Source organism: Mirounga angustirostris, unplaced genomic scaffold (assembly GCF_029215605.1).
Source record: "Mirounga angustirostris isolate CCGP_5_RB_7025 unplaced genomic scaffold, mMirAng1.0.hap1 SCAF_1, whole genome shotgun sequence".
Taxonomy (NCBI): Eukaryota; Metazoa; Chordata; class Mammalia; order Carnivora; family Phocidae; genus Mirounga; species Mirounga angustirostris.
Window position 1 is genome coordinate 198,228,396 of NW_026991709.1, and position 26,870 is coordinate 198,255,265.

The window sequence follows — 26,870 nt, forward strand, 5'->3', positions numbered from 1 at the left end:
ACACCTTCCCTCCAGGTCCGCGGCAAATCTCCCCTAAAGTCCTGCCGCCCCCTACCACTTCACTCCTTCAAGCAACCCGCAGCGCGACAACGGAAGTGAAGCCCCCGGAAAGAGCGGTTTGGGCGGCCTCTGTCTTTTAAATGGCGCCGACGAGCCTGGATAGCCCGCCCCCTCTTTCCAGGAAGGCTACCATTGGCTGTCCCTGGCGGCTTCGCTCTCCTATTGGTCAGTGGGCTAATGCCAACGTGCAGATTGGCTCCAAAGTTTTCTTTCGGTTTCCGGAATCCCAGCAATGGCGGCTCTGGACTCGCTGTCGCTCTTCACCGGCCTTGGCCTGAGCGAGCATAAAGCCCGGGAGACGCTCAAGAACACGGCTCTGAGCGCGCAGCTGCGCGAGGCGGCGACCCAGGTGGGAGTCCCTCTGCCCTTGGCCCTGGCTGCCGACTGTGCTCCAGTGCCGGACCGGGTCCCAATCCCGACCCCGACCTACCAACCTTGTCTAACTCATGTTTTTCTTACTGGGCGTGGGGCTTCTCTCCTGACCCCTTGGACCGCAGGCGCAGCAGACTCTGGGCTCCACCATCGACAAAGCTACCGGGACCCTGCTATATGGCTTGGCATCCCGACTCAGGGATCCCCGGCGTCTTTCTTTCCTTGTGAGCTACATAGCGAATAAGAAGATCCACACCGAGCTCCAGCTGAGCGGTGAGACCCCTGCCTGCCCTGCCACTTCCACCTCCCAACTCCTCCCTTCAGCCAATACCCCTGTCTGCCCTTTCTGCCAAGTCCCCCAGTGTCTCTTTATATGCTCGCACTGCACTCCTCTCTAAACCTAGGCCCTGGCAATGAAAAGTGGAGAGGGTCGCCCCTGGTGAGACTGACTGGGGAACTGTGTAGATCTGAGGGAGAGCCTCGCTCAGAACACTATTCTTTCAGGGCGCCTGGGTGGCTCAGTTGGTTAAGCGACTGCCTTCGGCTCAGGTCATGATCCTGGAGTCCCGGGATCGAGTCCTGCATCGGACTCCCTGCTCAGCAGGGAGTCTGCTTCTCCCTCTGACCCTCCCCCCTCTCGTGCTCTCTCTTTCTCATTCTCTCTCTCAAATAAACAAATAAAATCTTTAAAAAAAAAAAAAAAAGAACACTATTCTTTCAGAGCTTCTCTAGGATAGTGCAAGGCTTAACTTCTGAGGAAGCCAACTTGTGATTATTGGGGTTTCAAGGGGCTAGGGCCTTGTGTAACTACTTCTTGGAGCTGAGATGCCACTCATTGGTTCTCCTTTCTCAGCTGCCCTTGAGTATGTGCGAAGTCATCCCTTGGACCCCATCAACACCGAGGACTTTGAGCAGGAATGTGGTGTGGGTGTCATGGTGACCCCAGAGCAGATTGAAGAGGCTGTGAGTCTTTCCTTAGGCATTGGGTACCTCCTTAGTACTGACCCTGGAAAGGAGTGGCTCAGCTTCTCCACCCAGGAAGAGCCAGGGTGAGAGTGTGGGCCCCTAGAGCATTTCTGAAGGACACCTTTCTGAACCACATGGTTTGGCTTTCTGCAGGTGGAGGCCGCCATAAATCGTCACCGGCCCCAGCTCCTGGAGGAGCGTTATCGTTTCAACATGGGACTGCTGATGGGTGAGCAGGGCCTGGGGCAGGGGACCATGTTGTTCTCTCTGGTCATACCTTCTTTTCTGGGCCTCAGTGAGGGGGAGGAATAGGAGCACTTTAAAAGTGGTCCGGCTGGGCCCAGGCTCTGGTTCTTGAGGTCAGCCAGGACTTTTTCTTGTGAAAGAGAGTAGGAAGTGTCCTTCTTGGCCTTTCTGCAGCTCCTTGTGCCCATGTTTCTAGGAGAGGCTCGAGCTGTGCTCAAGTGGGCAGATGGCAGAATGATCAAGCATGAAGTGGACATGCAGGTGGGCAACTCCTTGAGCTGAAGCAGGCAAAGACCCTGCCATGGACAGTGCCTAGAGTCCACTGAGGGATACATGGGGGTGGGAGGGGAAGAGACCCTGTCCCTATTCTTGTGGTGGATAGTAGAGCCTAGTGTGGAGGAGCAGCACCTTGGTGGGCAGTAAAAGACTTGGGCCTCTGGATTGTGCCTATTTTCGGGTTGCTGTCCTCTGAACCTCAGTTTCCTCATCCTGTAAATAGAGGTGATATGGCTGTCATCTCAGATGGTGGTTGAGAATCACAAGAGGCTGATGGCTGAGGTAGTTTGTTGTCTTGATGCTGAGCCCACAGTTCCTCTCTGTAAATGGCAGTTTTTGTTACCTGTTTTGTCACCAGCTTTTGGACTCTCGGGGGGGAAAGAGCATTTGAGGCCAGCAGAACCATGTGAGGAGCAGAAATGGGATGGGCTAGGTAGGTTCTTCAAGGCAGTGTTGGTAGGCAGGCCAGGAACCCCTTATGTGGGTAGGTGGGGTCAGTCAGGGGCTCCTTGAAACAGAACACTCCTGTTTCAGACCTGACTCTGGTTTCTGCTCAGGTTCTTCACCTTCTGGGTCCCAAGACAGAGACTGATCTGGAGAAGAAACCCAAGGTGGGGCTGAGTATGGTCCTGGGTCCCTGGGGATGAGGTGGGGTAGGGTGAGACTTCAGGCTGGGGAAGGGAGTATCTGACCCCAGTGATCCTGAGACCCTGACCCAACTTCTGGGCTTCTCTCAGGTGTCAAAAGCTCGGCCAGAAGAAAAAGACCGGAGGACAGCAAAGGACTTGATGGAGAATGGTGAGAGGTTTGAGGTCCCTGTCACATTCAGCTCCCTGACTTCTAGGCTTTCCTCCTGATGGGTTCTTATAGCCCAATCTCCTCAGGCCATTAGCTTACTCATCACCCTGCCTTCTGCTGCCAGACACTAACATGAGGAAACTGAGAAGTCTGGCTTTGTATCTCTTGTCTCTGAGGTTGGGGAAAGAGGGACCTGCCTGGTTCTCTTCTGGTTGCAGGATTTTATCCCTGAGCTGGATGGGGTAGCTGTATTCAGAGGATCAGAGGGTAAGTTTTCTTTGGTCTATTCTTCACAGGTGAGGCGGCTGATCAGGGCCTGTCTCTGATGGAGCAGCTCCGAGGGGAGGCACTTAAGTTCCACAAACCTGGTGAGCTGGCAGATCAAAATCCTGGGGAGGGTGAGATCTTGATAGCAACTCTTATAGCCAGAGTAGGGAGCCTTGGGTTTTAGCCCAGTCCTCAGGCTTGTTCTGGCCCTGGCAGGTGAGAACTATAAGACCCCAGGCTATGTGACCACTCCACACACCATGGACCTACTGAAGCAGCACCTGGAGATTACTGGAGGACAGGTGTGTGGAAGTACTGTTGGGCAAGTTAGTGCCGTCACTTGCCAAGGGACCTGGGCTGCCTTTGTACTGCTCCATCTAACCTATCACTGTGGCCTCCCTGGGAAGGGGCATCTGTTCCTTGAGGGTAATCTCAGTTCTGGCATCATTCCTCTGTTCCCATTTCCTTTGTCTCAGGTACGGACCCGGTTCCCGCCGGAACCCAATGGAATCCTGCACATAGGACATGCCAAAGCCATCAATTTCAACTTCGGCTATGCCAAGGTGAGTGTGTGGGGATCTGGCAGTCAGGGTGACCACTTGCTGCTCCCAAGACTGGATACCAGAAAGGTGTCCCTGCCTTTCCTGCTACTCCTATAATGTGCCCAGAGCAGACAGAAGCCATGGAAGGGAATCACATATGTGATTCAAGGCCAGGAATCCACTGGGCTCATGGGAAAAAAGCTGTAGGTGAGGCAGTGAGTTCAACTTTGGTGAAGTGCCCAGTGCAACTCCTCAGGCTTAGAAAGAGGATGTCTGGAGTTGGTGTAGGAGGCTTTGTTTAAGGCATTTAGATATAAGAAAAGGAGTGAAACTCTTGAAGGCGTTTTCAATTCTGACATGGGAGAGCTCTGAGAATGTCCCAGTTTGATGAGTTGGACTCTGAAAGCTGATGATGTGAGAGTTCACAGATTCTGTGATTCCTAGGCTAACAGTGGGATCTGTTTTCTGCGCTTTGATGACACCAACCCTGAGAAGGAGGAAGCAAGGTTCTTCACTGCCATCTGTGACATGGTGTCCTGGCTGGGTATGGGCTGGGCAAGGGCTGGGAAGAAAGACCTGGTGGTCAGTGGGCGTCTCCTTGGGCTATGGCTTGCCATTGGGTGTCCCTGGCTAGTTGCTCATACCGTGCCTTTTTCTGCCCCAGGTTACACTCCTTACAAGGTTACATATGCCTCTGACTATTTTGACCAGCTGTATGCCTGGGCTGTGGAGCTCATCCATAGGTGAGACCGGGGCTGTCATGTAGAGCCAGGTAGGCTGCCCAGGACATAGCCATCCTGGGCGCTCATACCTCTTCCCCATAGGGGCCAGGCCTATGTGTGCCACCAGCGAGGAGAGGAGCTCAAAGGCCATAACTCGTTGCCCTCACCCTGGAGAGACCGTCCCATAGAGGAGTCACTGCTGCTCTTTGAGGTGGGGTTCTGGAGAGGCAGTTGGGTCTGGGTGGGTGCTGAGGAGGAGATGCCCCTGTGCTGAGAGGCAGTCTGAGCCCTTGCTCCTGTCAGGCAATGCGCAAGGGCAAGTTTGCGGAGGGTGAGGCCACACTGCGCATGAAGTTGGTGATGGAGGATGGCAAGATGGACCCTGTGGCCTATCGAGTCAAGTACACACCACACCATCGCACGGGGGACACCTGGTGGGTGTGAGCATGGGGTGGGGTGGTGGGCCATGGGTAAGGCAGACTGGGGCTGGATGGTGGGGCTTATTGCCTATGCTCTGCAGGTGCATCTATCCCACCTACGACTACACACACTGCCTCTGTGACTCCATCGAGCACATCACCCACTCTCTCTGCACCAAGGAATTCCAGGCCCGGTGAGGGAGCTGGGCCCATGGGGTGGGTAGGACCAGTGGGATTCCAGCAGCCCTTCCTGTGGTCTCTCTCTGGTCGGAGGTGGCCAGACCTGACTCTACTCTCCCACCCCAGACGCTCTTCCTACTTCTGGCTGTGCAATGCATTGGATGTCTATTGCCCTGTTCAGTGGGAGTACGGCCGTCTCAACCTTCACTATGCCGTTGTGTCTAAGAGGAAGATTCTCCAGCTTGTGGCAGCTGGTGCTGTGCGGTAGGCATGATTGTTTGCCTCACTGAAGGTTGGAGTAACTAGTGGCATATACTGCCAAAGACCTTCTTACCACCTCCTTGCCCACAGGGACTGGGACGACCCACGGCTCTTCACACTCACAGCCTTACGACGGCGGGGCTTTCCGCCTGAGGCCATCAACAACTTTTGTGCTCGGGTATAGCCCAGTGGGCTGCGTGGGCAGGTGGGGGCTGAGCAGAGCAGTTTGTGGTTGTGGCTGTGAGTGATGCTGATCTTTCCTGCTAGGTGGGGGTGACAGTGGCACAGACCACGATGGAACCGCATCTGCTAGAAGCCTGCGTGCGTGATGTGCTGAATGATACAGCCCCAAGGGCTATGGCTGTGCTGGAGCCTTTACAGGTCATCATCACCAACTTTCCTGCTACCAAGGTAGGTGTGCCTCTATGTGTGTGTGTTGGGGGTGGTGCACCTGGGTCTGGGCATGAGGGTCCCAGTGCCTAGTGTGACTCAGCCACCTATCTCCTGCTATAGTCCTTAGACATCCAGGTTCCCAACTTCCCAGCTGATGAGACCAAGGGCTTCCATCAGGTTCCCTTTGGACCCATGGTCTTCATTGAAAGGACTGATTTCAAAGAAGTAAGTGGGGGGTGTGAAGGGTCCTGTTTGCTGCTGAGCCCTGTCCTGAGATCCCTTCATCTCTTCTGTCAGTTTACCTACTTCCTACTTCAGATGAGCCAGCCCCTGCCAGAAATGGGGGTGGGGAGAAGCCTCTTCTACCTTTTTGACCTGTGCAGTCTCTTGTGTCCACACCACTTCCTACCTCTAGGAGCCAGAGCCAGGCTATAAGCGCCTGGCATGGGGCCAGCCTGTGGGCCTGAGGCATACTGGCTACGTCATCGAGCTGCAGAATGTTTTCAAGGTGAGAGCGAGCTGCAGTCTTCCTACTCAGTGCCTGCTTTGGAGAGGATCTGGGTGCGTGCAGCCTCCAGTTCTAGTAGTGGTCCCTGCGTCTAATTGTAGGCTGCTTGACTTCCAGGGCCCCACTGGCTGTGTAGAGAGCCTGGAAGTGACCTGTAGACAGGCGGATGCTGGAGAAAAGCCCAAGGCCTTTATTCACTGGGTGTCACAGCCTCTGACTTGTGAGATTCGCCTTTATGAGAGACTGTGAGTGAACAGAGCTGGGGTGCAGGCAGATACCAGATGGGCATTGCCTGCTGTGGCTACCCAGCTGGAGTCTTAACCTTCCTTCTGGCTGCAGATTTCAGCACAAGAACCCTGAGGATCCTGCTGAGGTGCCTGGTGGATTCTTAAGTGACCTGAACCTGGTAGGCCCGTAGGATATAAGGTGAGGGTGGTGGGTCTCTCTGGCTGGATGGCCACTTTAATTCCCTGCCCACAGGCATCGCTACAAGTGGTGGAGGAAGCGTTAGTGGACTGCTCTGTGGCCCTGGCAAAGCCCTTTGACAAGTTCCAGTTTGAGCGGCTTGGCTACTTCTCCGTGGATCCAGACAGCTGCCAGGGACAGGTGCTTGAATTTACCTACCTGCCCTTTGCACAACAATGACGGTGGATGCCATTTACTGTGCCAAGTGCTCTTTCAACATTCCCTTAGTTAATCCTTACCACCTGAGATGGGGTTCATGTTTTACTGATGAGGAAACAGGTTCAGAGGTCCATGCACAAAATTTGTATGAACCCTGCCTTTCTTACTCCTCAAGGTGTAGGGGTCAGGCATAGTGGTTGTTACAATCCTTATAGAATGGAGGCCCAGAGCCATCCAGTCCTCTACCCAAAGTCATAGTTACTGAGAACCCAAGTGTCCTGACCCTCAGCTGTGAGGGTAGGGTCTGGTGAGGTCTGGGCCTCCTAGCCTGGTTCTGGCTTGGTCGTCATTCTTCTCCATCTGCCATCCAGCTTGTCTTCAACCGGACTGTCACACTGAAGGAGGACCCAGGAAAGGTGTGAGCTGTAAGGAAGCCTCGTGGAACTACCTCATGCTTCTGGAGGCTAGGGGTACCCAGACTCCATATCAATAAAGAACAGCTAAATCCTCTGGAGTCTGTGTGTTATCTGTCTGCACTTCCAGCTCCTGAGGACCTTAGAGACTTGCTGGGGGTAGGAGGAGGTGCCCTGCACAGAGAGCAGTACTGACATCTTTGAAACCACTGGTGCACTTCTTAGTGCTCTAGGGCAGGGACCTGGGCCTGATTCGAAATCCTCTGCACCTGGTCTGGGGGGGCTGGCAGGTTCTGGGTGCTGTTCCACTTGTGCTAGAGGGATCTAGAGGGTTTGTGTCTGCCTGTGTGCCTAGGTAGATGAAAACAGACCTGGTTCTCAGTCCAATCATTCAGCAAATAATTATCAAGTGCCTACCACGTGCCAGGCACAATGAGAAGAGGAAGACTTGTGCGATGGCCTTCTAAGTTGACCGTCTAGTTAGGCAGACAGAGGGTGACCAGGCACTGTGCAAGAGAGCTCTCCCTGGGGCCTGTGCAAGGCGGGAGGAAGTTCCTGACCAATCCTGTGCCTAGACTACTCTCAGGAGGTGACTCCTTAGGGAACCCCTAAGGACCAAGGCGATGTTTGCCAGGGCAGGAGGAACAAGTGCAAAGGCCCTAAGGCCCTTTTAAAAAAAAGGCTATAGCCAACTGGTTGCCCTCTGGGGTAGTGTGGGCTACTCGCGTGTGCCTGCAGCTTTAACACCCTCCACATTTTCCCTGTATACAAACACCAGGCTACTAGAGGCCCGCTTTAAGGTGGACTGAGTTGCGGAAGGCTGGATTAGGACGACAGGCTATTGAGGAGGGGGTTCCCAAATGTTAAGGACTCCTGCACGAGAGGGACTCCGGGCTTCTCAGGTGGGACGATGGTACGGGGGCGCAGAGCCTAGGTCAGGGGCTGTGGGGTCTACCTTAAGCAAGAGACGGGGCCCCGCCCCATGTGGGGCTACGCGACTGAAGGAGGCCCAGGCACGCTGCAGAAGGGTCCAGAGAGCAAGCCTGGAGCCCCAACCCGCCCAGGCTCCCAACTCGAAAGGCCGAACTCCGGCCCTGACTCCGCCCAGCATGGAGGGGCGTCCGAGGGCGGGGCGCTCCGCCCTACACTCCTGGCTCTACTCGCCGTTTCTGCAGCCGGAGGCCCGGCCTCTCGCCTCGGCAGAAGCGTTCCCTTTAAGGTTGGCCAGGAGGCAGTCTCAATTCTCGCGGGATCCGACGCTTCGGTTATCGCGAGAGGAGCATTCGGCACCCATTGGCTGTGAGGGTTGAATGTAAGATGGCGCCCAGGGAGCTGTGAGGGGAAAATCCTGTCGGTCTTGGAGCGGCGACGGCGGAACCGGGGCCCCGAGCGGTGCGGCGGGGCCGGCGGGTAGAGCGGCGGCGGCGGCGGCGGCGACGACGACGTCGCCGGGTGAGGGCTGCAGTAGGGGCAGGGATGCGGCGAACCTGCGGGCCTGAGACAGCGGGCCCACCCCACACAACGGCGGGCGGGGGCGGGCGGGCGGGCCGCTGCCGCTGGGCCCAGGAGACCTCGGGGCGGCTCCGGAGCGGAGAATGTCCCTGGGCTCGCGCGCCTCCGCCCCTTGTGGGGTGGGGAGAGGCAGGTCGGGGACTCGGGTGGGCGCGGCGCGCGAACGCGCCCTGGTGCTCGCGCGCGGCCGGGCCTGTTTATACGCGGGCACGCGCGCGCTGTGCGGCCCTTGGGGCGCGCGTGGCCGCCGACGTGCGCGTTCGCGGTTCGGATATCTTCGCTCCTGGTGCTGCGGCTCTTGGGCAAGAGCGGCTTTCTGTGGCGCGCGCCCGCCCGCCCGCGACCCCCGGCTTCGGGGCGCGCGCCCTGCTGTTGGGTGGCGGCGCTGCCGCCGCGAGGACGCGCAGGACACCTCTGCTGCGTGGAGCGGCGGCGAGCTGGCGGGCAGCTCGCAGTGTGAGGAAGGTTGTGGGTTGGGCCCTTCCTGCTCTGGTGACGTCCCCGGACCGCCGTGGCCTAGGCCTGGGGAGAAACCAACCGGCTTTGCCGTCTGACTGGAGACTCCGCTCTTCTGCGAGGCGAGCGAGATTGCTCGTTCTTCTCGAAGAATGCAGTGACCTGAGGCCAATGTGCGGGGAGGGTGCTGCCCTGTTTCTGAAACTGAGCCCTGTAGGTCTGTGAGGGCAGCGAGCCCCCTCGAGTTTCCTCACCTTGTTCTGGTGCTTTGTGCTGGAGAGGGAAGGTTAATCCTGGAAGGCTCTTCAGCGGTACCTGCTTTCTTGTCATTGTAAAGTAATTCTTGCATAAGCGCAATTCCTACACGTCACCTCTGTGCGCTCCGGAAGGGGATCCTCTTCTGTGGTCGTGAAACTACCCGAGTTTTAAAATTCCACTTCAAATCCTTAAATGCAGCCTTTTCTTCTGTGCGGGTGGGAGGAGCTTACTTGTATTCTGTTAAGACTAAGGAAGGCCCGCTATCGATCAGCCAAAAAAGTTGCCCAGAACAAAATTAAACAACCTGAGAAATCTGTGCTTTGCCTTCTTTTATAATTACAAAATTCTCCAACAGAAATTTCTAAAATCTGTTCATATATCACTGCAGAAGTCACTTTTGATGTAGAATTTCAATTCTTTTCAGCTTTTTTTGTTGTTCTGGTACTAGGGGAGTTCTAGGTTTGTCCTAGAGAAATATGCACTTCTTTTTTCTAAGACAAGACATCAGACTGTTTTACAGTCTTGGTTAATTAAGTTGAAGGAAAAAGAAACTAAGGAGGTAAAATTAGCAACCAAATTTAATAATGATGGGGGTAGTTCTTTTAATATACTGTATTTTAAGAACAAAGTTAAAATTTAAAAAGAGGCTTAGGATGGAAAGGACTTCTTTGTTCTATCTTCTTCAGAATGTTACAAGTCTTAAGAACTCAGGACAAGCAGCAGAAATACATGCAACATGGTGACTGGTGAGTTAAAATCATTCGTATGCTGGAAATATGTGTGCAGTCTTTTTCCTCGTAGTATTGAAACATTACAAATCCTGCCAATCATTCTGGGTGCTGTCTGACAGAAACTACTAAGTGCTGGGAAATCGAAGATGTGGGAGAACTGCATCTTTGAATCCAGCCACAGTTTGCTGCTTGAACACTTTTCTTCTCTTGAAATGTAAGTCAATGCAACTTTCAGGTTTTAGCATTAGGACACATCAGCTTTTCTAAGGACCTTAAATGGTTAAAGAAAAGCTGTAAAGTTTGATATAGGCTTAAAATTTTAATATACCTTTTAGGCCTGCTTATTCTGGGATATCTTTGTTTTTAACTGTTAAGTTTGAGATCTGCCTTTTAAATTGGTGTTTGTAGATAATATTTTTTGTAAGCTCATTAATTTAGATTTACCTACTAGAAGATGTCTTACTTCCAGCCCTCTGTGATGAATAATTTGTGTACCTTTTCATGAACCTTTGCTTTCCACATTCCCTTTCCAGCTTACATTGTTGCCATTTCACACAAAAGATCAAATAGAGATTCAAATTTCTTACAAATTTGAATTGCTCCCTAAATTAGGTAACCAAAGTCAGGGGCTCTAGGTATGGCTGTCTTCCATTATGACAGCTTCAGAATCAGGGATCTCTTCCTTAAAGCTTGCATGCTGTCTTTTAATCAGTTGTGGTTTGTTCTTTATGTGTCATGCTTTTTGCTTGTCTACTTTTTAAATGGCCACTCTTTATCTATAGTCTTATATTTCTCAGCCTCAGAATGAGATGTTATATGAACACCTGTTCTTTTCTGTTACTTTGTACTTAGTTGCCCTGCATTTTGTTCCAGATGTTTTAAGTCCTCTTCAGGCTAAATGCTCCATTTGTCACACTGGATTGTGATTTCTGATTTTGGCTGCATGAACAAATGATAGATTAACCTCTTGCTTTGCTGAAAAGGGGGAAAGAATGAACCTTTGGTGTCACACTTGAGGCTAGAGCGAAATTGTAGGTAGAGCTGGTTGGCTGTGTCAGAAAGCTTTTTTTTTTTCTTTTTTGAAATATCTATCTGTAAATTCAGGTGGATCTGTATAAAATTTAATGAAAAGTTAATTGTAATGAAAAGTAAAATGAACCACTGTGTAACTACCACCTCTTCAAGAAGTGGAACAGTGCTAGCACCACTGCACCCTTCATTGGTCCCTTCCTAGTCATAGCTTCTCAACCACTAGAGATAATTTTCATTCTGACTTCTGTGACAATCGTGTTTTTTCTTTTTACTTTTATCACCTTCATATCCCTCAACAACATAGTTTTGTTTGCTTTTGAGTTTTATGTAAATGGAATCATGCTGTATTTTATGTTTTTCTTCTTTTAGCGTTGCTAAATTCATCCATGTTGTGTGCTACTGTAGTTCATTCATTCCAGTTTCTTTGTAGTATTCAGCTATGTGACTGTATCACAATTTACTTATCCCTTCTACTATTGATAGACATCTAGCTTTCTTCCGGTTTGGACTGTTATTAACAGTACTACTGGGAACATTCTTGTATAAGTACCTTTCTATATGTGTGTGTCATACACACCTAGGAATAGAATTCCTGGGTTATATGGAGGGAGTATTGTCAGCTTTACTAGTTAATGCAAATGGTTGTGCCAGTTTACAGCCCATCAGTCTTTGGTGGGAATGTGAATTTAAGATCCTGGTTGAAAGTGTGTTGTCCAAAAATAGAACCATGGCAAAAATGCCCCTAAATCAGGGATTCCTCTGGTAAAGGCATGGGGTAGATGAATGGCCCAATAGGATAATTAATACCTATCACAAACCCTATGTTGGTTTAGTATCTTTTAAGAATAGAAGCGTATCTCCCAATTTCCTTCTTTGAAATGATTCTTTATGTTAATTAGGACAAATGTGACTGCAACTCCTTAAAATAGAAATTGATTTCTTTTTTAATGTGAATGTGTTCTTCAAGCCAGACTTACAAAGCTATGAGGAGCCATCTACACATAGAGTAGATGTGAACCGTGAGAGGGGCCCAGTAACATGACTGGGTAAACAGGAAGAGGCAGGGCTCTGAGGCAGCTCAGAGTTTCTTCTTTTAGTCCATCTCATATTCAAGACCCACCTTGTGGAACTGCATGGGGAACTGGGAAGAGGTATCAGAAATTTGAGGCGACCCAAGATAGGATGATTCTGGTGAGTACTTAAGTCTTCCTTTAGTACCTAAATAGAAAAAAGAAACTGGCAAAGAGACGTATAAAAATGTAATAGATTGTTCCTTTAGAATAAACTTTGTCCATCATACCTTCTTGTGTTCTAGCTATAAAATAATAAAAGTAATGATAACTTTAATACATTGAGGGCCTAAATCTATGTCAGACACTGTGCTACGCTCCAGTAGAAGGTACAGGGGAACTACTAGTGATTAATAGGTGTATACAAGTGAAAATTTCCTAGGTCTGTTGGTGTGGGGTTTGTCTGTTTATTGTTTTGCAAAGCAGCTATGCTTAAAAGTATTCAGAAGCAAATGCTTGTTTACAGACTCCCCTACCCCAGTGAGCCCCAAAGTGTTTTCCTCGCTCTTTCCTTTTTGACTCCCGGAAATTGGGAGTATTCAACTATCCCTTCAGCTTCATGTTTTTTTGAAGTATTTTAATTAATCGTTTATTTACTGCTCCTCACCAAGTCTTTGACTTGGAGCTGATTAAGAATCTTGCTTCTTTGGGGTGGGGAGAGAGTTTCTCTATTTCTCCATTACCAAGGCTCACCCTTGTGTCTCTTGAGAGCAGCACCTTGAAGAAGTTAACAGTCTTCATTATTATGCAAGCTCTGGTGCTTGATGATTTTGTCTTTAAGAGTTTCAGATTTTGAGGGAAAAATCATGCTATGATCAGCCAGAATTGTTTGTGTCTGTTACTGTTACTGTGGTATAATCACTGTGTAAAAAGATTAATTTTTAATTATCTTTTTGATTTAATACAAATTGTGGAAAATACAGGGGAGTATTAAACAGGAAGAAATATAAGTCCTCTGTGATTCTACCACCAAGACATAACTACTATTGGCAGGTCTTTTTGCATTTTTTTCCTTAGGTATAAACAATACTGGGATATATAAATACAATTGTATTGGTTTCCTTTTCACACATAACTTATTCTGTGGTGTTAAATTTAAAAATTTAAATTAACTTTGTGTTGAGGGGACAAGGAATCTTCCAGATATTAACATTTCCCTCTCTCTCTCTCTCTTTTTTTTTTTTTGCTACTGTGTTAACGGAAAGATCTGTAGAACACTTAGTAAATGCTTAGGAGTGGACTTTCTTTATATGAATTTGGTATATGATAACAGTGGCATTTCAAGTCAGTTGGCAAAGGAATTTCAATAATTCAATAAATAATACAGGGATGAGTTGTTTGCTCTTTGGAAAAAATAAAATTAGACTTGTACCTCACATTATGCAAAATAAATTTTAAATGGATCAAAGCATTCTATTAAAAAATTACACTGTAAGTCAAAAAAATTATAGGTGATTAACGACCTGATTTTATGGTAGGGAGGGCTTTTTCTGAGCATAAAAACAAAGGAAGAAACCATGATCACCACTATTGAGAATTTGCTTAATTTTTCTGTGGGTTTTTTTTTTTTTTTTTTTACTCACTGACTAGTCTAAAATATTTAAATATTATTTCTGAAGCTTTCCCTCCACCCCCCACCCCTTCTAAACAGCACTTTTGTGTCAGGTCAAATGCTGACTTAGTGTATTTTCATTATTGGGATGTGTCAGTCTGGTGGATACTGCCAAGTGAGCAGGTTAAAAGGACAAGAAATGAAGCCATGTGTGTTTTAGTCTGTATAAATGGGCAGATTGGAATGTTCTTTCAAATTGGCCTTTTCCATTAAATATTTATGTTCTCCAGGGGGCGCCTGGCTGGCTCAGTAGAACATACAACTCTTGATTTCTGGGTTGTGAGTTTGGGCCCACCTTGGGTGTAGAGATTACTTAAAAATAAAATCTTTTTTTTTTTTTTTTTTTTAAGATTTTACTTATTTATTTGACAGAGAGATAGAGAGACAGCACAAGTAGGCAGAGTGGCAGGGAGAGGGAGAAGCAGGCTTCCCACTGAGCGGGGAGCCCGATGCGGGGCTCGATCCCAGGATCCCGGGATCATGACCTGAGCCAAAAGCAGCCACTTAGCCGACTGAGCCACCCAGGCGCCCCTAAAAATAAAATCTTAAAAAAAATTTTTTTAGGTTCTCCATTGAGTCCATTATTGGTTAATATTTTTAGCTTCCTCTGATTCATTGGTTCTCAAAGGATTCTTTGGACTTGTACAGACAGAGTCGGTGAAGAACCTCCTAGGGGCTTAGTGAAAGAAAAAAAGCAATGGGAATTGGGAAGCTGTGGCTTCTGCTTGAAGCTCCACTAACTACAGTGGGCTCTAAGCTTGGAGCACTGCAGAGGGTTTTTATACTTTGTAGTCTAAACTGTTTAAAATACAAAAGGTGTCTTTATCATAGGATGTTTCAGATATTTCGCAAAGAAGAATAGGAAGAATATCTGTTGAGCCTATATCAACATTTTCTGAGTTTTATAGAATTTTCCTTCTTCAAACTGTTGGTGTTTTGTTTTAATGAAATCCTAAAGAATGAACTTTGAGACTTCATAGCAGAAACATTCCCAAGCTTTTATTCCATTCTTTTTTTTTTTAATTTAATTAATTTTTGAGTAGGCTCCATGGGGCCCAACATAAGGTTCGAACTCACGACCCTGAGATCTTGACCTGAGCTGAGATCAAGAGTTGGACACTTAACTGACCGAGCCACCCAGGCGCCCCTTATTCCATTCTTTCTGAGAGCTGAATATCCATCTTATTTGTCCTTTTTGGAATAAATTTATAGTTGGACTAGAGTTTCTTACAGTGATTTGTCTTTTTTTTTTTTTTTTAAAGATTTTTTATTTTCTGACAGAGAGACCGCAAGAGAGGGAACACAAGTGGGGGGAGAGAGGGAGAGAAAAGTAGGCTTCCTGCAGAGCAGGGAGCCCGATGCGGGGCTTGATCCCAGGACCCTGGGATCATGACCTGAGCCGAAGGCAGACGCTTAACGACTGAGCCACCCAGGCGCCCCCTTATAGTGATTTATCTTAAGATCCTATTCTAGAAATACAGGTAGCATTTGTTTGGAGCAGAATGGTTTTTATCATCTTTGGAACCTTTATTTAAAAAAAAAATAATAACATCCTGAGTTTAGTTTGGTATGAAATGCTGTATTCTAAAATGCTGTAAACTATTGATTAATTAGAAGCTCTACTCCCTTCGCTAAAGCTTGTGAAAAATAGAGGATGCAGGACTTTAGTTTCCTTATTTTACATAGTAGGAAGTCTAGAGATACTCTAAACTTAGTAAGTCTACAAGTAGAGGTTTAAAGCTATGAAAGTGATCATGGCAAAAATAACAATGTGATTGGCAGGGGTTGGTGAGAGGAGGATGATTTAAATGCCCTAAAGTTACCTTTCTGAAGGACAGGTCAGTGTTTAAAATTGGTAGATCAAGAAAGCATACTTGTTTTTTTGTGGGTTTTTTAAAATTATTTTTCTGTACTATTTGCATATTTTTTCTTAGAAAATGGGTGTGTTACTAGTACTTTCCCCCCACAACCAAAACAAAAACAAACCAGAAAACTAGGTTATAATTCTACCCTGAAAACTAAAGAAAAGTTGTTTCCAGAAAAAGAAGTTGGTGCGGTTCTCCTTTATATCTAATATCAGGCTTCAGATGAGGCTTAAGCCTCCTGATTACTGAAACTTGGAATAATGAAGGGAAATAAGTCACTAGAAGATTTAGGGCCTGCCTTTATCAAACAACGTTTGTATGAAGGTTTTCTGATTCTGTAAAATTAATTTGTAACTTTTGGGGGTATTTGTGTTTGTTTGTATTTATTTTCTCCCAGATTTGAGGCAAAAAGAGGTTTTGCTACATGGTTCTCCATACTTTTTAAAAAAATTGCTTTGGGACGCCTGGGTGGCTCAGTTGTTAAGCATCTGCCTTCGGCTCAGGTCATGATCCCAGGGTCCTGGGATCGAGTCCCACATCGGGCTCCTTACTCAGTGAGGAGCCTGCTTCTCCTTCTCCCTCTGCTGCTTCCCCTGCTTGTGCTCGCTCGCTCTCTGACAAATAAATAAATAAAAATCTTTAAAAAAATAAAAATTAAAAAATTGCATTGACACAGTAGCTATGATTCTAGTACAGTCTTCAGAATTCAAGCAGTCTCTCAGTATTTTATGGGAATGCAACTAATTGTTGAAGAAAATAAATTTGGGGAAATGTAAGTTTCAGTTGACCTCTGCCATTCTTTTATAATGGAGGTGGAAAACTGAAATATGTAACAGCATGGTAGAGAACCAGTTAATTATGTTCATATATCTCTCCTTTGTTCCTTTTTGAGCCAGAAGTGTAGGTGTGATTAGGTATTCAGAGTCAGTCACATGTTGAGCATTTTGTAATGTTGTTGGGGCTATATTATGAAAGCACCCAAATATAACTTGTATAGTTTACTTACAGTGTCCCACAGAAATGTTGCCAGTGTTAGTAACTTAATAGCAGTAAGAATCATATGTTTTCTTTGGTCTCACACTTGTCTGGATATATAGGTTCTTTCCCATGATATATACTAACCATTTACCAAGAAAAAGGGTAACATTTATGGTTGTAAGTTATAGATGTTACAGAGACAAAAGAGCCATAATCCTTCTTTTTTACATTCAATTGCAAATACAACATACATGTATATACATATATGTACCTACTGTGTGTCCGCCATTCAGAGAGTTTCGGGACACAGTCTTGTCTGCCAGGACTTTAGTCAGGTGGAAGAGATGAGATGATTACCCATATGCCTTATGTCTGTAACGTAAGGTAGAACATCGGGGCAGTGAAAGAGAGACTGGTATTTCTAGCCTTGATGCCCTTCTAGCCTTTCCTTGATGGCTCAAGGAAACAAATCACTTTTCCATTTGAGATTGACGGAGAGTCCTTTTTGGCAAAAAGGTTCACATGGTTTGTGTGACTCTCATATCCTGCTGCTGCTTTTGTTCTGGAGGTGGTTCTGATCCAGAGGGGAGGGAACGGTATGAAAGCAGCAGTGACAGGGCACTCAGCAGTCCATAGATTGCATGGTTACCCCCTGGTAATTGAGAATTACTATCTATCCCTGCAGGTTAAATCTTAGGGTAAATACCACAATGAAAAACTTGCTGAATTAATTTCTGAATTTTAGTAGTGACCTAGTTAATTTAAAGCACTATTCAACTCCCTCCTCCCAACTAATTTTAATAATATTAGTTAGTACTTAAATAGTGCTATCTATGTTGGATGCTCTTCTAAGTACTTTACATATGTTTAACCTTTATGGCAATTCTGTATGGTAGATACTCTTTTGTCCCCATTTTATACACAAGAGAACTAAGGTTAACTAACTTGTCCAGGGTTTCAGCGCTAAGGAGAGATCAAGCTGGGATTTGGACCCTGGCAGGCTAGCTCCAAAATCCATGCTTTTGACCAGAAAGTTGTGCTATAAAACAATGTGAGCAGTATATGGCAAACGGATTTTTGGTGTTTCTGGTGGAAGATGAAGTATATATTCCCTTTCTCTAGGGTCTTGCTACAGCTAGATGGCAGATGTGTTCTTCACTCTAGGACATCACTGGCAGCAGAAATTGAACATGTCAATAGGAATCCCTGCTCCTAGCTTCCTTGGTAGTCCTCTCTGTGATGGTCACAGAGTAGTTTTGCATGTGACTTTTACTGTCCAGTGCTTGGCTCTGCAGAGAAGATGGCATTGACTTAGTGCTGGATGGAGAGTGTGTTTTCAGCCTGTTTCATCCAGTACTGTGACGCATGCCTTTGTTTTTTGTTTTCAGTGTGATAGTTTGATTTAAGAAATGTTTATAGAAACAATTTTTAGACACTGTTAACTAAAAAAAGAATAAGGGGGTATAATAACTTTATTTTGAATTCTAGATGTACAAAGCTGCCTTGAATATTCCACTCTGTTGCAAGCATGATTGCTCTGCATTTCAGAATATGAAAACAGTAGCATGATTTTGACTTCTGACATTTATTTTATTTCTAGGAACCCTGAGGACTCTGCAATATGAATAATTCTCTGGAAAACACCATTTCCTTTGAAGAGTACATCAGAGTAAAGGCGCGGTCTGTCCCGCAACACAGGATGAAGGAATTTCTGGACTCGCTAGCCTCTAAGGGGCCGGAAGCCCTTCAGGAGTTCCAGCAGACAGCTACCACTACCATGGTGTACCAACAGGGTGGGAACTGCATTTACACAGACAGCACCGAAGTGGCTGGGTCTTTGCTTGAACTTGCCTGTCCAGTCACCACCAGTGTTCAGCCACAAACCCAACAAGAACAGCAGATTCAGGTTCAACAGCCACAGCAGGTTCAGGTAAAAGGGAGATGTTGAGGTGCATTCTGTTTAACAGATTTTATTTGCCTTCAGGGTTTTGGTTAGTAGGAACATCACATCTTATATACAAATGTCCAAGGTTGTTTTCACTAAGGGGAGTACTCTGGTATTTTAAAAAACATTTTATTTAACATAAAGGCTTTCATAGTACAGACTAAAAATATTTGCAACTACCATAAACTAAAAAGATTACAGATACTTGCCATTTGCTTTGGAGAATTGAACAGTATAGGAATTAGTGGTCTTCTGGGACTGGATTTGGATGTGACACAGCTGTGTGTAACTGAAGGTTCCCTTTTGTCTGTGTCACCCTGAACAGATCAAGGGCAGAGGAGGGGCTCGTGTTAGCTCATTATTTAAAGCATGACGTTTGAAACTTGTTTTAAAATGGATATGATATATTTTAGTGATCTTCATTTAGTTTTGTGGTTCCCTGACTTAGATCACTTGTAGATTTCTAGGTCTGCATTTACTATTTGTAATCCTCAGGAAATAATGCTAATTGATAATGAGCTTACAGAAGGAGGAGAAACTTAATACATTTGCTGAGAAGGTAAAAGTGCCTCTTTAGGGGTTCCTTATATGAAACTGACAGTATGCTCCATTTACAAATGCTGCTTTCTTGCTCCTGTCTATTGTGATTCTGTTTCATTCTGCCCTCACTGCTTTTTCCACCAAGAGAATTAGAAAGGGTAGAACCTCACGGACGGGCAAGGACTGTGGAGAGGTGTGTCTGATGAGATAGAAAGACTGTGGCCTCTTTGCTTCTTAGGAATGCAGGCAGGTATATTGGAAGGACCTGGGCTCTGGAGTAGGATTCCTAGGTTTAAATCTGGCTTGACCTACTATTTGTTGACATGATTTAAATCTTTTCAGCCCTAGATTTTTCATCTGTTAAATTTAGTGAGACTGAATGAGATAATAGGCAAGAAAACATTTAGCACATGGAGGAATGCAGTCATTGTTTTTTCCTTTTTTTTTTTTTTTTTAAGATTTTATTTATTTGACAGAGAGCACAAGCGGGGAGCAGCAGGCAGTGGGAGAGGGAGAAACAGGCTTTTCGCTGAGCAGGGAGCCTGATGCAGGTCTCAGTCCCAGGACTCTGGGATCATGACCTGAACTGAAGGCAGACTTTTTTTTTTTTTTTTTTAAAGATTTTATTTATTTATTTGACAGAGAGGGACACAGTGAGAGAGGGAACACAAGCAGAGGGAGAGGGAGAAGCAGGCTTCCCGCGGAGCAGGGAGCCCGATGTGGGGCTCGATCCCAGGACCCTGGGATCATGACCTGAGCCGAAGGCAGATGCTTAACGACTGAGCCACCCAGGCGCCCCTGAAGGCAGACTCTTAACCAACTGAGCCACCCAGGTGCCCCTGTTTTTTCCATTCTTTATAAGGAAGGAGGGGTACAGGAAAGGTAGATAAGAGGAGGCTGACTTTTTGGTTTGAGAAATTATTCTGCTGTTACTTACAGCATGGACTTCCTTTTTCCTAAGATTAAAATGGTTTGGGATATGGGCGTCAGACTGGCTAAATCCGTAGAGCATGCGATGTGACTCTTGATCTTGGGGTCTTGAGTTCAAGCCTCATGCTGGGCATAGAGCTCACTTTAAAAAAATAAAAGGGAAAAAGAATGGTTTGGGATTTGAGTCTAAAGTGTTGTTGGAGACTTTATGTTTAAGATGGCTGACCTCAGTTATTAACATCATCTTCTTTCCTCAAAACACCTGTAAATAAAAGAAGAAATATAAATATAATAAATCCATGAGATACAGGCACTGAGCATGGAGCTTGCTTAAGATTCTTTCTCTCCCTCTGCCACTCCCACCACTTGCGCGCTCTCTCTCACTTAAAAAAACAAAAAACAAAAAACTCTTACAGCAGATACAGTTTCATTAATTACTGGCTTAAGCCAGAGGGATTTAATTTTTCTAAAAGTTGGCTTTGTAGATTTAATTTAAATAAAGATTAAATTGATACTAATTAATGTTACTTACGTGAAAATTGACATTGTTAATCTAAAGCTACCAAAATCATGAGCCAGATAATATGACTGTCGATACAACTTAAAGACTTCGAAAAAAACATTTTTTTTCTGAGTGACATCAGAATCAAATATATGCCTCGCAGTTACAAAATTATTATACAGGGGTGCCTGGGTGGCTCAGTTGGTTAAGCCTCCAACTCTTGATCTCAGCTCAGGTCTTGATCTCAGGGTCGTGAGTTCAAGCCCAGCTTGAACGCTCAGCTCCATGCCCACTTAAAAAAAAACACCACAGAATTACTATACACACATCAGTTTCTTGATCTCTTTTATAGGTCTATCTATACTCAGTTTAAAAGGATAGTTTTTTGTTTTTTTTTTAAGATTTTATTTATTTATTTGACAGAGAAAGAGAGCACAAGTAGGCAGAGCAGCAGGCAGAGGGAGAGGGAGAAGCAGGCTCTCTGCCCAGCAGGGAGCCGGACATGGGGCTCGATCCCAGGACCCTGGGATCGTGACCTGAGCCGAAGGCAGCCGCTTAACCAACTGAGCCACCCAGGTGCCCCAAAAGAATAGTTTTTGAAACTAAAAATAGCACATGAGACATAGGGAGGTCAAGTCCTATATCAGTAGATACTGTTTGCACCCAAACTGTTTTAACTGGAGCCTGTGCTTCTAAATAGTGTTTCTAATACATAAAGAACTCTTAGAAAGTAGAAAAAAATAATCTAGTAAAAAAAAATGAACAAAGGATATAAGTAGTTTATGGAAGAGGAAACACAGGTGGTGATCATAAGCATATCAGATGTTTCATACTACTGGTGATTATAGAAGTATAAATTTTAAAGGTGAAATATATTTCATTTATTAGATAGGAAAACATTTATAAAGATTTCACCCAGGACAGCAAGGATATGGAGAGGTTAAATTTGTAACTTTGGGGCGCCTAGGTGGCTCAGTCAGTTAAGCATCTGTCTTTGGCTCAGGTCATGATCCAAGGGTCCTGGGATCAAGCCCTGTGTCTGGCTTCCTGCTCAGCGGAGAGCCTGCTTCTCCCTCTCCCTCTGCTGCTTGTGCTCTTTCGTTTGCTCACTCTCTCAAATGAATAAATAATCTCTTTTTTTAAAAATGCGAAAAAAAATTAGTGTAACTTCTTGGAAGTGATTTTGGCAATACTTGTCAGATGTTTAAGTGTGTATACCTTTGGTTTTGCATTTGTGTTCACAGATATATGTGTATATAGGGGTATTCACTGCTGCACTAATAGTAGTAGTAATACTAGAAACAAGTCACTCAGTAAGGGAAATGGCAAAAATGGTACAATTGTAGTGTAGTGTCCTATGTGCCAGAAGAATGAGGTAGATCTATGTATTTTGACAGGGTAGGATGTTTAACACATTGCTGAGTGTCAAAACCAGTTTAGTATCACTGATTTTTAACATGTAGAATGTAGTGGTCCTTAAATAATAGTAGTAAAATTCAAAACAGTAATTGGGTTCAGGAGTGGGGTGCTAAGGAGGAGAGCTCGAATTTTTATTTGTTTGTTTATTTTTAAGTAGGCTCCATGCTGGGCTTGAATTTTTAAGTAAACATGAGGGACTCCTGGATGACTCAGTCAGTTGAGCATCTGACTCTTATTTTCAGCTCAGGTTTATGGGATCAAAGCTCTGCATTAGGCTCCCCACTTAGTGGGAGTTTGCTTCTCTCTCTCTCACTCTGCCTCTCCCCCTGCTCACATGTGCTCACTCTCTCTCTAAAAATAAATCTTTAAAAAAAAAAAAACCATGAACTAATTTTGTGATGAAATGAAAGTGCTGTTTGGAAATATTTTGCTTTGAACTTGTAGGTATAGGGCAATGATTCTTTTTTTTTTTTTCTTTTATTATGTTATGTTAATCACAATACATTACATCATTAGTTTTTGGTGTAGTGTTCCATGATTCATTGTTTGCGTATAACACCCAGTGTTCCATTCAGTACGTGTCCTCTTTAATACCCATCACCAGGCCACCTCTAGAACCCTGTTTGTTTCTCAGAGTCCATAGTCTCTCATGGTTTGTCTCCCCCTCCGAATTTCCCTCTTCATTTTTCCCTTCCTACTATCTTCTTTTTTTTTTTTTAACATATAACGTATTATTTGTTTCAGAGGTACAGGTCTGTGATTCAACAGTCTTACATAATTCACAGTTCTCACCATAGCACATACCCTCCCCAATGTCTATCACCCAGCCACCCCATCCCTCCCACCCCCACCACTCCAGCAACCCTCAGTTTGTTTCCTGAGATTAAGAATTCCTCATATCAGTGAGATCATATGATACATGCCTTTCTCTGATTGACTTATTTTGCTCAGCATAATACCCTCCAGTTCCATCCATGTTGTTGCAAAAGGCAAGGTTTCATTCCTTTTGATGGCTGCGTAATACTACATTGTGTGTATATACCACATCTTCTTTATCCATTCATCTGTCGATGGACATCTGGGCTCTTTCCATAGTTTGGCTATTGTGGACATTGCTGCTATAAACATCGGGGTGCATGTACCGCTTTGGGTCACTACATTTGTATCTTCAGAGTAAATACCCATTAGTGCAATTGCTGGGTCGTAGGGTAGCTCTATTTTCAACTTTTTGAGGAACCTCCATACTGCTTTCCAGAGTGGCTGCACCAGCTTGCATTCCCACCAACAGTGTAGGAGGGTTCCCCTTTCTCCACATCCCTGCCAACATCTGTCGTTTCCTGACTTGTTAATTTTAGCCATTCTGACTGATGTGAGGTGGTATCTCATTGAGGTTTTGATTTGGATTTCCCTGATGCCGAGTGATGTTGAGCACTTTTTCATGTGTCTGTTGGCCATTTGGATGTCTTCTTTGGAAAAATGTTTGTTCATTCTTCTGCGCATTTCTTGATTGGATCATTTGTTCTTTGGATGTTGAGTTTGATAAGTTCTTTATAGATTTTGGATACTAGTAGGGCAGTGATTCTTAACCTTTTCTTCCCTGTCCCAGACATCTTATGTCTCTATGTATAAAGTCCTTTGCTCTAGATGCTTGGGTACAATGGTGAACAAGACAGAAAGCTCCCTGATCTTGTGGAGCATAATATTATAGCTGGAAGGAGATAGATGGTACATAAGACAAATCTTGTTATAGGGGCGCCTGGGTGGCTCAGTTGGTTAAGCGACTGCCTTCAGCTCAGGTCATGATCCCAGGGTCCTGGGATCGAGCCCCGCATCAGGCTCCCTGCTCGGCTGAAAGCCTGCTTCTCCCTCTCCCACTCCACCTACTTCTGTTCCCACTCACGCTGTCTCTCTGTCAATTAAATAAATAAATCTTTAAAAAAAAAAATCTTGTTATATAGTGATGAATGCAGAGGAGTGAAATGAAGGTAGATGGGGGGATCAGGATAAGCCCCAGTGTGCTCTTTTTCTTTTTTTTTTTTTAAAGATTTTATTTACTTATTTTTGAGAGAGCGAGAGAGAGAGAACAAGTGGGGGGGGACAGAGGGAGAAGTAGGCTCCCCGCTGAGCAGGGAGCCCGATGTGGGACTCAATCCCGGGACCCTGGGATCATGACCTGAGCCAAAGGCAGACGCTTAACCGACTGAGCCACCCAGGTGCCCAGCCCCAGTGTGCTCTTAACATTGAGTTAAGACCAAAGGGTGTTGGCAGATGAACCATGGTGGTTATCTGAGGAAAGAGCATTCCAAATCAGAAAACCCTAAGGTGGGAGCCTGCTTATTTTAAAAAATGGCAAAAAGACTGGGGTGCCTGGGTAGCTCAGTTGGTTAAATGCCTGACTTGATTTTAGCACAGGTCTTGATCTCAGGGTAATGAGTTCAAGCCCCATGTTGGGCTCCACGCTGGGCTAGGAGTGTCTTAAAAAAAAAAAAAAGCAAAAAGGCATTGAATGAATGGATGAGGCTAGAGAGGTGACATATGTACATACTGAAATGTAGGTCTGAACAGACTTGCCTTCTCAATTTACATGGTTAAAAGACTCCTTGCCACATGGTACAGTTGACTCTTGAACAATGTGGGGTTAGGGATATTGACTCCCTGCACAGGTGGAAATCATGTAATTTTTTTTTTTTTAAGATTTTCTTTATTTGTCAGAGAGAGAGTACACAAGCAGGGGGAGCGGCAGGCAGAAGGAGAAGCAGGCTCCCTGCTGAGCAGGACCCTGGGATCATGACCTGAATAGAAGGCAGCCGCTTAACCGACTAAACCACCCAGGCGTCCCTCTTCATATAATTTTCACTCCCCCAAAACTTAATAGCCTACTGTTGACTGGAAGCCTTACTGACAACATTAGCAGTCAATTAGCACATATTTTGTATGTTGTATGTATTATATACTGTATTCTCATAATCTAGAGAAAAAGTGTTATAAAGCAAATCATAAGGAAGAGAAAATATATTTTCTTTTTTTAAAGATTTTATTTATTTGAGAGAGTATGCGTGTGCATGGGAGGGTGGGGAGCAGAGGCAGAGAATCTCGTGGATTCCACGGAGCCCAATGTGGGGCAGGGCCCAATGTTGTAACCCATGAAATCATGACCTGAGCTGGACACTTAACCGATTGAGCCACCTAGGTGCCCCAAGAAAATACATTTTTAATACTATACTGCATTTATCAAAAAAAACTCCTGCCTATAAGTGGGCCCTTGCAGTTCAAACCCAAGTTGTTCAAGGGTCAGCTGTATTGTGTCTCAACCTAACCCTTTTTTTTTTTTAAGGTTTTATTTATTTATTTGATAGAGGGAGAGTGAAAGGGAGAAGCAGGCTCCCTCCTGAGCAGAGACCCCCGACATGGTGCTCAATCCCAGGACCCTGAGGCCATGACCTGAGCTGAAGGCAGACGCTCAACCAACTGAGCCACTCAGGTGCCCCTCAACCTAACCCTTTTGATAAGAATTAAAAATTATGTCTATATTAATGTTATTTAAAATTTCAAAACAGTTTACTGTCTTGAGAACCTAGGCTGTAAATTTCAAAACAATTTACTATCTTGGAACCTAGATTTTTTTTTTTTATTGTGGCAAAATTAGATTGCTTTTTAAAAACTGTTAACCACCTTGGATAGCTTCCTCTGTCAGACTTCCTCATCTGTCCAGCCTAGAAGCAGCACATACATTGTTGGATTTGACACAGTAATTACATCCTTAGAACAGTTTTAGTGAATTGGTGGGAGACAAAGGTACATGTTAAAGGTTAATCACAAAAGTAGCTATCTGAGTAAGTCTCACTGTGTTCCTTTACTCTCTACTACTAACACAGTCACACTTCAGGCCACCAAATGTGTGGGTTTTTTCCCACATTGACCAATTCTCTGACATCAGCTAACTGTCCTCTAAAATTCAGTTGACACTGTCTACTTGGAGTTAGTGTCAGGTCCCACAACTTAAGGGATCAGTTCCACAAGACTGCCCTCCAGCTCATATACCGATCAAGTCCCAGGATATCACCTGTATTTCTGATTGACCAGCTATCAATTGAGGTTCCCACTACCCCTCCTCAGGTTTCATAATTTGTTAGAACAACTCACAGAACTCAAGGAAACACATTTACTGGTATATTGTATAATAAATGATATGATAGAAGATACAAATGAACAGCCAGATAAAGACATACAGGAGCCTCTGTCCATATGGAGTTGGGGTGCACCACATTCCTGGCATGTGAGTGTGTTAACCAACACAGTAGTTCCCTGAACCCTATACTTCTGGGATTTTTATGGAGGCTACATCACATAGGTATAATCCATTAGTAACTCAATTCTAGCCCCTCCTCCAGAGAATGGAGTGTGGGGCTGAAAGTGCCAAGCTTCTAATCATGGCTTCGTCTTTGTGGTGACCAGCCTCATCGAGGAGCCCACCAGGAGTTGCCTCATTAGAACACAAGATGCACCTAGCATTTTTATTATTGCTTATGAAATTACAAAGGTTTTAGAAGCTCTGGCCAGGAACCAGAGAAAACAAAATACATAATTTTTATTATATCACAGTATCATACATCTAGTTAAGATAAGGAGGTACCTTCTAAAGGCAAAAACAAGAGCTGCCATGTAAATGCCTTGACAGTGTATACAGTACTAGGAAAGGCCCAAGTTTTCTGTTCCTGGTAGGTCAGCCTGAGCTGGGTAAAGGGGATTCATTTGGAACTTCCCTTTCAAGAACCCTCTTGAGTTGGTTGCTTCCTAAAGCATCCACATGGAGTTAAATGCATGTGCCAGAGAGAAGGCCTTCTCATGGTGAATCCCAGGGGTTGGGTTTCACTTAGCACCCATAAAATTGCTTGTTTCTTCGCTGCCCTTCTACAGGGCAGGAACTGAGGCTTCACACAAGGCTAGTTGGTCATTCTGGCCTCGCTAAGTGA

The 26,870-nt window shown here is 45.3% G+C and overlaps 2 protein-coding genes across 12 annotated transcripts in view; both read left to right on the forward strand.

Moving 5' to 3' along the window:
- The first annotated feature begins 246 nt into the window (after nt 1-246).
- On the forward strand, nt 247-7,148 carry QARS1 (glutaminyl-tRNA synthetase 1). 2 transcript variants are annotated; one of them, XM_045862449.3, is made up of 24 exons: nt 247-409; nt 558-705; nt 1,286-1,395; nt 1,552-1,627; nt 1,841-1,905; nt 2,478-2,531; nt 2,658-2,718; nt 3,015-3,086; nt 3,202-3,287; nt 3,462-3,548; nt 3,972-4,071; nt 4,192-4,270; nt 4,352-4,460; nt 4,553-4,683; nt 4,770-4,862; nt 4,975-5,112; nt 5,200-5,287; nt 5,377-5,520; nt 5,623-5,727; nt 5,918-6,010; nt 6,128-6,255; nt 6,350-6,416; nt 6,491-6,616; nt 7,006-7,148. In XM_045862449.3, the coding sequence occupies exons 1-24, from the start codon at nt 293-295 to the stop codon at nt 7,054-7,056; spliced, it is 2,328 nt and encodes a 775-aa protein (XP_045718405.1). In that variant the 5' UTR covers nt 247-292; the 3' UTR covers nt 7,057-7,148. The 2 variants fall into 2 exon arrangements, with proteins under 2 accessions (XP_045718405.1, XP_064452377.1); XM_064596307.1 differs by lacking the exons at nt 247-409; nt 1,286-1,395 and having other exon boundaries at nt 569-705.
- Nucleotides 7,149-8,330: 1,182 nt separating this feature from the next.
- The window catches only part of QRICH1 (glutamine rich 1), a 52,291-nt gene continuing 33,751 nt past the window's right edge, over nt 8,331-26,870 (forward strand). Inside the window, exons 1-5 of one of the 10 annotated variants that reach the window (XM_064596270.1) lie at nt 8,331-8,499; nt 9,960-10,019; nt 10,124-10,218; nt 12,004-12,227; nt 18,162-18,491. In XM_064596270.1, the coding sequence (XP_064452340.1) occupies nt 18,183-18,491 (309 nt within the window). In that variant the 5' untranslated portion in view covers nt 8,331-8,499; nt 9,960-10,019; nt 10,124-10,218; nt 12,004-12,227; nt 18,162-18,182. Of the gene's footprint in view, nt 8,500-9,022; nt 9,229-9,959; nt 10,219-10,293; nt 12,228-18,161; nt 18,492-26,870 lie in introns of those variants that run through there. The other 9 variants (XM_045862441.3, XM_045862440.3, XM_064596265.1 and 6 more) reach the window with 9 other exon arrangements.

What these genes read in the sequence shown, in the direction of transcription:
- QARS1 (XM_045862449.3), top strand. Translation starts at nt 293, where the DNA reads ATGGCGGCTCTGGACTCGCTGTCGCTCTTCACCGGCCTTGGCCTGAGC. An exon ending in AGCATGAAGTGGACATGCAG is followed by an intron (nt 1,906 to 2,477) that starts GTGGGCAACTCC and finishes GTTTCTGCTCAG; the next exon opens with GTTCTTCACCTTCTGGGTCC. An exon ending in AGTCACTGCTGCTCTTTGAG is followed by an intron (nt 4,461 to 4,552) that starts GTGGGGTTCTGG and finishes TGCTCCTGTCAG; the next exon opens with GCAATGCGCAAGGGCAAGTT.